Here is an 8494-nt window from a genome sequence, read left to right as displayed (position 1 = left end):
TTGTTTTCGATGCTGTGTTTCTCGATTTTGTATTTCTTCTGTAAATTACCCTTCTTACTGAAAATTTTGTAATAAGTTGATTTCTAAATAAATGAACAGAACATTATAGTAGCAAAGTACATTATGATTGCTTCTAGAGATATGTAGTAAATTTATGGAAAATCATGGTGCGTACAGCCAACAGAAAGCAGAGAACAACACTGAAAGTTTCCTCTTATGTAATAGTTTATCCACCAAGAATATTACACAGTACATTACAAAAATATGTAGTATAGTGCACACACACACCTATATGTAAATGACGTCGAAAAAATCGACATTTCATACCGGTCTCTTTGGCACGACACCATGAAAAAATGCAAAAATTTACTAACTTGTTGACAATATTTTAGTTTGTTAATCATGAATACCTACTGAAGAAACCAGTTGTACAGTAATCAGAATGCTGAGAACATCAAACAGAATAATTATGCATAAATACGGTTAAAATTATATTTTTCGTTAATAATTGATGAAATGGAACATGTAAGAAATTCTAGCCCCGACTACAAACGTTTCGTAGAGGAAACCAGAGCTGTATCAGTCTTGAAAAAACTCTTATTTTATACAAGAGTACAACTTAGACCGTATATGGAGTATTGTTTACTGGCAAGAAAGACCAAACAGGAACTAAAGAAGAAAATACAACTTTCCATAAAGCGTGAGTAATAAACTTTACATCTTTCAACTCTACTATATATGGCAGCTCCACAGTGGTAAGGAGACTTTCATGTAACAACAAATAATCTTATTTCAAATCAAATTGTTTAATTTGGACTACCAAAGCATTTTATATCTGTGGCGCTACGAAAAACCTTTTTTTTTTTCTTTTGCCCTGAAAAATGAATGTGTGTAGAACTCAGTCGTAGTCTCTGAGGCAAACAGGATGAGTTATAAATCATACTATTTTCGTGAAGTGTGACAATAATAAAAAATTCAGATACCTGAAATTTAATTCACAGCTCACTTTTAGTTAGATAAAGAACAATAAAAAAATCATTAAGTACTGAATTAATTGTTGTCCAGATGACTAGGAATTGTACTACTTAAACTTGGTAATTACGTTCCCCTACACGCATACACCCATCTCCAATTGTTTCGCTAGCGCTATAATGAACAGTATATCTATTTATTTGATCTTCTTTTAGTAACGCGTTTATTGTTAAATTACGCCTCGGGAGATGGGATATCGATTTGACATCAAGCTGATTAACTGTTAGGTCTAACTGAAATGGATAACGCCTAAATATGAAATGTAGGTGTGATGAATGAATGTGAAGAGAAGAGGAACAACCGTTTTCTTTCATTTTATCACACTACAGAAACAAAAAACCACAGACATTGTAAAAGCTGATATAATCAACACCCCATCAATAGAACGGCATGAGAATTTTAAGATGTCAGTTTATCTAATGACCCCGCCGGATAATGATTTTTTTTACAAACTTTAGTTACTTAGTTTAGTGAAATTGTTTAACTGAGCTATTATCTTCAACACTCCTGATTTTATTCTCTACCACGTGAATTGTCCACAATATTTGACAAATATTAAACATGATTAAATACTTTGGAATTATGATTCAATACCTCGTGATTCGGGGGCCACATTTACGAACCTATTGTTATATCCTGCAACACGTGCGGTTCGGTAGTACTAATACGTCATATTTCAGTGACGAACTTTGTATCTACTGCAAGTTTCAGTTCTGTTATTCGCGGAACAGTGTGAAGAAAGACAATGAAGCTTTCCTCAGCTGCAAGTTAAATGTAAATAAAAGAAAATCCGTTTCAATCGAAAAACAAAAGAGCCGCATGATATATGTTTCATACTTGACTAAAATTTTATGTTACACTGCTTTCAGGCATTTTTGAGGTGGTTTTGGCAGGAAGTGTGCGATGAGCTGCCCTTACAAGGGAAAAATGTAAATCTATAGCGGAATGTTGTGATTTTCATTCAGTAACTTACGTGCTCATCTCACATTACATTTGCCAAGTAAGGCATCAGCTTTGCGAAATTTGGACGAATGATAAATACTGCAGTCGACATGCCTTCAGTATCAATACATATCTCTTTTTAATACCATCAATAAGTGCATTAGTTACAGCGCAGCTTCTGTGTATGTAGATCCATTAACGAACACTAACATTATAGTAATGTGTTACAGTTATCCTCCTGCAGCTGCTTCCGGATCTTTCGATGTTTTGTGGCGTATTCGTGTGTGCGTTTATACTTCATATCTGCGAGTATCTGAAGAATACACTCTTAACGTCAAGATTACTAACTACTTTTAAAAAATTGAAGTACTTGTTGTTCATAAATGTAAAATACAGTTTTTTAGAATATTTCCTCCTGATCAGTGCGTAAGATCGCACTGGATTTTCGTGTAGATATCCGCGTAGACAAGATTTGAATGTGCATAATACCTTTTATCCGTCTCAGTCCATAAACAGCTGTTTCATGGGCGATGACGATGATGTATGGGAAAGTATTAAATTATTTATGTACCATTCGAATACCTTTTAAGCAATCCTGTGTCACATACGGGTCCATTAATTCAGAAGCCCAGGTATAAAGCTCATTCACTCCATACTTGCGATAAAAAAATCATGTCCTAATGTGATTCTGATATGAAAATTCAGTAGGAAGATCTGAATAGGGGTATGTCTAGCGCGAGGTTACAGTTTGAAAACTGGTGCCTATTTACGACGTCCATAACTGTAGCTATTGTAAAATATTCTTTTGAGCTGTTATAAGATACAGCAGAGATCTAACATACTCCCAGTGGAAGGAAACTTCACTGATGTCGAAAGTCTAAGGACCTTTTACCCGCATGGTTTTCATATTCAACCTGTAAACAATTTTTGAAGTTACTGTTCCATCTTGCGACACAGCAGTGGTGTGATTCTCCGTATATTGTGAATTACGGAATGGCTTGGGACACAGCATCTCGCATTAATGAAATATCTTTGGTTTCCTGTGGAGGTAACTGGATTAAGCTCCAGACTGTCAGTCAGCTCGACGCTTCACTCACTGAAGTACTGGTAAACACGACAGCGTGAACTGGCAGCGGAGTCCACTAACAATACTACGATTCGCTGATGAAGATAGATTCAGCACAAAAGCAGACGGCTTTTATTATTCGATCTAGGTTCCCAAATCTCGGCGGTATCAGCTCGTCGCAGACACCCGTCTCGTGGAGCCGGCACCTTAAGACGGTCGGGGGTCGCCGGTCGTCCACTAGAAGTCGATGTCCGGCAGGAACTGCTGCTGGGCCACCGACGAGAGCTCCATGTCGATGGGCTTCGTGTCGTCGTAGAGAGCTGGAGCCTCACACAGGATGGCGAAAGTGCCCACGATGGAGGCGATGGTGAAGATCCACAGGAACAGCCGGTCCAGCACCATCGCCACGAAGCCCCAGTCCTGGTCCTCCTGCAACGACAACGTGTCATTGAGATATCGTCTTTCGTCGTGCTCTCAACTGGTGCCATTCCGACAGGGTGGCAAGATACGACAGAGGGGACGCTAAAAACTATAAAACAGCTGGCCGCTCAGTCTGGAACCGCGCTGCTGCTACGGTCGCAGGTTCGAATCCTGCCTCGGTCATGGATGTGTGTGATGTCCCTAGGTTAGTTAGGTTTAAGCCGTTCTAAGTCTAGGGCACTGATGACCTCAGGTGTTAAGTCCCATAGTGCTTAGAGCCATTTGAACCATTTGAACTATAAAACAAGCTGAGACCAAATCATATTAGTTAGAATAAATAACCGCTCCTAATTGTGAGTCCTTTCTCAACGAAGACGACATTTTACATACGTTAACGGAACTAGCTGAGTCACCTGGATATACACTACTGGCCATTAAAGTGCTACAACACGAAGATGACGTGCTACAGACGCGAAATTTAACCGACAGGATGAAGATGCTGTGACATGCAAATGATTAGCTTTTCAGAGCATTCACACAAGTTTGGCGGCGGTGGCGACACCTACAACTTGCTGACATGAGGAAAGTTTCCAACCGATTTCTCATACACAAACAGCAGTTGACCGGCGTTGCCTGGTGACGTTGTTGTGATGCCTCGTGTAAGGAGGAGAAATGCGTACCATCACATTTCCAACTTTGATAAAGGTCGGATTGTAGCCTATCGCTATTGCGGTTTATCGTATCGCGACATTGCTGCTTCCGTTGGTCGAGATCCTATGACTGTGTATGGAATCGGTGTATTCTGGAGCGTAATACGGGACGCCGTGCTGGATCCCAACGGCCTCGTATCACTAGCAGTCGACATGACAGGCACCTTATCCGCATGGCTGTAACGGATCGTGCAGCCACGTCTCGATCCCTGAGTCAACAGATGGGGACGTTTGCAAGACAACAACCATCTGCACGAACAGTTCGAAGACGTTTGCAGCAGCATGGACTGTCAGCTCGGAGACCATGGCTGCGCTTACCCTTCGCGCTGCATCACAGACTGGAGCGCCTGCGATGGTATACTCAACGACGAACCTGGGTGCACGAATGGAAAAACTCCATTTTTTCGGATGACTCCAGTTCTGTTTACAGCATCACGCTGGTCGCATCCGTGTCTGGCGACGTCGCGGTGAACGCACATTGGAAGCGTGTATTCGTCATCGCCATACTGGCGTATCACCCCGCGTGATAGTACGGGGTGCCATTCGTTACACGTCTCGGTCACCTCTTGTTCGCAGTGATGGCACTTTGAACATTGGACGTTACATTTTAGATGTGTTACAACCCGTGGCTCTGCCCTTCATTCGATCCCTGCGAAACCCTACATTTCAGCAAGATAATGCATGACCGCATGTTGCATGTCATACAGAAAATGTTCGACTGCTGCCCTGGCAGCACATTCTCCAGATCTCTCACCAAATGAAAACGTCTAGTCAATGGTGGCCGAGCAACTGGCTCGCCACAATACGCCAGTCACTACTCTTGATGAACTGCGGTATCGTGTTGAAGCTGCATGGGCAGCTGTACCTGTACACGCCTTCCAACCTCTGTTTGACTCAATGCCCAGGCGTACCAAGGCCGTTATTACGGCGAGAGGTGGTTGTTCTGGGGACGGATTTCTCAGGATCTATGCACCCAAATTGCGTGAAAATGTAATCACTTGTCAGTTCTGGTGTAATATATTAGTCCAATGAACACCCATTTATCATCATCATTTCTTATTGGTGTAGCAACTTTAATGGCCAGTACTATATATTTCATTTAGTCGAAACTAGCGGAATACCCAGTGTCGCCCGGGTACATTTTCTATCTAGCCATTACACCATCTCCTGCTTCATCTCCTCTCTGTCCATCTCCCACTCTTCATGTCTCAATCCATTTTCTCCCAAATTCCTGTCCATCTGGTCCTTCCGCTTTTGTTCGCTTCCCCCCTCTAACTCCATCTCCTCTTCCTCTTCTCTTTGTTAATCTCCTCCCTCCTCTTTGCCCATCTCCTCTCTCTTCATTTCTCTGTTTATCTCCTTCTCTTCTCCTCTCCTCTCTCTCTGTCCATTTCATTTCCCCTTCTCCCTTCCCCTCTCTCTGCAAATCTCCTCCTCCCCTGTCTGCGTCTATCACCTCCTTCACCCTCACTGTCTGTCCATCTCCTCGTTTCCTCTTCGCTCTCCACGTTATCACAATCATCACAATAAGATGCTGCTGATTCTCACCCACACAGCATTTCACTCCATATAGCAATCAATATGACAAATTTGGTTGAAGTCATTCCAGGGGTTTAGGATGAGTGTTTTACCCATGGATTTGCCCACGTAAGCACATGACAAATATATTTCACACATATTTAACACATTTCAAATGTATTTGTCCACGTGTTACACCTGTATCTCTAGCCAACTTCCCACTGCAGTTTCATTTTCACGCAGCTCAATGTTTATTATGTCATATCTCCTGAACTTTGCGCTGTACAGTGATATAATCTTTCACATACATCCAGTTGTACATGTGGCTACCGTCCATGAAATGTGTTGCGAATAGTGTTAGTACTAAGAAGTAACAAGTTAAAAAGACGTGTATGTTGCAGCAGTTTCTCACGCACTGAAATGTTTTTGACGTCATTTCTCCTGAACTTTGCCTCGTACAATGATAGAAATTGTATGGCGAGCCGGCCGAAGTGGCCGTGCGGTTAAAGGCGCTGCAGTCTGGAACCGCAAGACCGCTACTGTCGCAGGTTCGAATCCTGCCTCGGGCATGGATGTTTGTGATGTCCTTAGGTTAGTTAGGTTTAACTAGTTCTAAGTTCTAGGGGACTAATGACCTCGGCAGTTGAGTTCCATAGTGCTCAGAGCCATTTGAACCATTTTTTTTTTTTTTTTGTATGGCGAATACGGTTAGCAGCAAAGGAGTAGAAAATTAAAACATCTTGCTCTACTACGTCAAGTACGAAAGCATGGCACGCAAAAAAAAAATATTTCCTCCCGTCAGTTTGTGGGGGTTGGCAGCGAGAAAAAGTATAGTAAAGGCTTGAAATGATGTGTAAAGTTTGTAACAAGTCACTAAGTTTTCACATTCTCAAATTCTGGGTGATTAAAAGTTGAGTTTTCCCGCATCGTTTTCTCACCCCCATCCCCACCCCTTTAGTACGTAGGTAGTTCTTAGCCTCACAGCCATGATTTCCAGGCAGTAAATGATATGTGTACTCAGAATGGTCACGCGGATGATTTGTGTTTATAATTTATAGCTATTTCGTGCAAACTAGCTGAAATAAAGTCCCTCGTCGCGTTTTTCTGTCTGTGTATGAAGATCAGTCTCAGCAACTAACATAGTGACGTTGACAAGGTTTTCATGGACAAATACAGACTAATTCCGAAGAATGTTTTTGTTCATGACTTTTTAAAGCTGTCCAAGGCAAGTGGTGTGCGCGTAGTTACATACTGCTACATGTGCGAAGCTAGTGCAGTTCACTAGTTTTCATGTGCTTCTGGGGCTGTATTACGCATTGTCAAAAAATAGTTAAAAATTATGTACATACATGTGCATGTATATAAGTATTTATGTGAGTGTTTATGTTGTGCAGTGTGTGTATGGACTATGTAACCTTTCGCTCTAATAAAGTTAAAAAAGCCACACTAATTAAAAGACAAATAGCCAATAAAAGAAAATTCAAACCAAGCACTGAGTTGTCGTGATATACTTTTAATTTGTGTCTATTACTGCGTGTTTACCTAAGTATTCACTCACCACCTTACTAACATTTCCTTTCAGTGTCGACTAATTCAGCTAGGTCTACATGCAGAATGTAGCGTCTAAACTGCTCCGAGAAGCTTGGATTATAACACAATGTAACAATTTTAGTGAAACATAATTCGAGGAATAATGGTACTAAGTTAATGAGGAAAGAAAACTGAACCCATTTACCACTGAACTGAGTACATAGTACGAGATATGACAACTGCAATAAGCTTGTATTTAGGCCGTATTTAATATGTTGTCATATTAGTGTACGTTCCTCGTATTAGGACTATGGAAACTTTTCTCGCCACAGTTACACTGTTGTGAACCGCAAAAAGTATTCACAGCAAAATCCACTTTATAAATATTAGCGTAATACTTCATCTCCTTGCAGAATTGCTGGAGATCCAAGCGATGACTCACCAACAAATTCCTTTTACGGAACACCTAACACCAGAAACTTGCCAATTAGAATACACGAACAAATCACGACTCGGACGCAAAAGACAGCGTCACAACGGACTTACAAAATAACTCCTGCAGCACAATCCTGCAATGTTTAACTTGAAGAAATTCAAGTATGCATTGCCTGGCTCTGAGCGCTATGGGACTTAACATCTGAGGTCATCTGTCCCCTAGATTTAGAGCTACTTAAACCTAACCAACCTAAGGACATCAAACACATCCATGCCTGAGGCAGGATTCGAGCCTGCGACCGTAGCTGCAGCGCGGTTCCAGACTGAAGCGCCTAGAACCGCTCGGCCACAACGGCCGGCAGGCATTGCCTCCTTACATAATTCCCGAAGTAGTATCGGACTCACACCAAAACAGTCGTCTGGAAAACGAAAAGTCAGTGAGATTATCAACAGACAAAAAATCACCTGCAAGGATTTGGGATGGTATAGTAGCCTGATACAGAAAAAAAACTACTGAATGAGCGATAGTACTGTAATCAGTTTCTGCAGAAGGAACTTCTAATCAGTTTCTGCAGAAGGAGACGAAGTTCTCTAGATCGGCAATATTTTCCAAGATTTAAGCTTTAGCAGAATGGGACAAAAATTATTTGCGTGAACAAAATTCTTCAAGATCAGAATGTTACAGTATCAAGACTACTAAGGTAATAATAAGATACATAAGCCAGAACAACAGGCAGACAATTACAGCTGAGGTTTTTTCGACCGGGAGTTTTTTCCCTCAGCCGTAAGGCAAATACCCATCCTACGCGCAAGTCGCCGAAGTGGCGTCAAATTGAAAGAC

The 8494-nt window shown here is 41.4% G+C and overlaps 1 protein-coding gene across 1 annotated transcript in view; it reads right to left on the bottom strand.

The window, feature by feature from the left end:
• Positions 1 to 217: 217 nt before the first annotated feature.
• The window catches only part of LOC126198570 (acetylcholine receptor subunit alpha-L1), a 580573-nt gene continuing 572296 nt past the window's right edge, over positions 218 to 8494 (bottom strand). Inside the window, exon 8 of the mRNA XM_049935001.1 lies at positions 218 to 3469. Coding sequence (XP_049790958.1) covers positions 3278 to 3469 — 192 coding nt within the window. The 3' untranslated portion in view covers positions 218 to 3277. The remainder of the gene's footprint in view (positions 3470 to 8494) is intronic.

This window comes from Schistocerca nitens, chromosome 8, assembly GCF_023898315.1.
Source record: "Schistocerca nitens isolate TAMUIC-IGC-003100 chromosome 8, iqSchNite1.1, whole genome shotgun sequence".
NCBI lineage: Eukaryota > Metazoa > Arthropoda > Insecta > Orthoptera > Acrididae > Schistocerca > Schistocerca nitens.
This window is presented reverse-complemented; position numbering and strand designations above follow the sequence as displayed.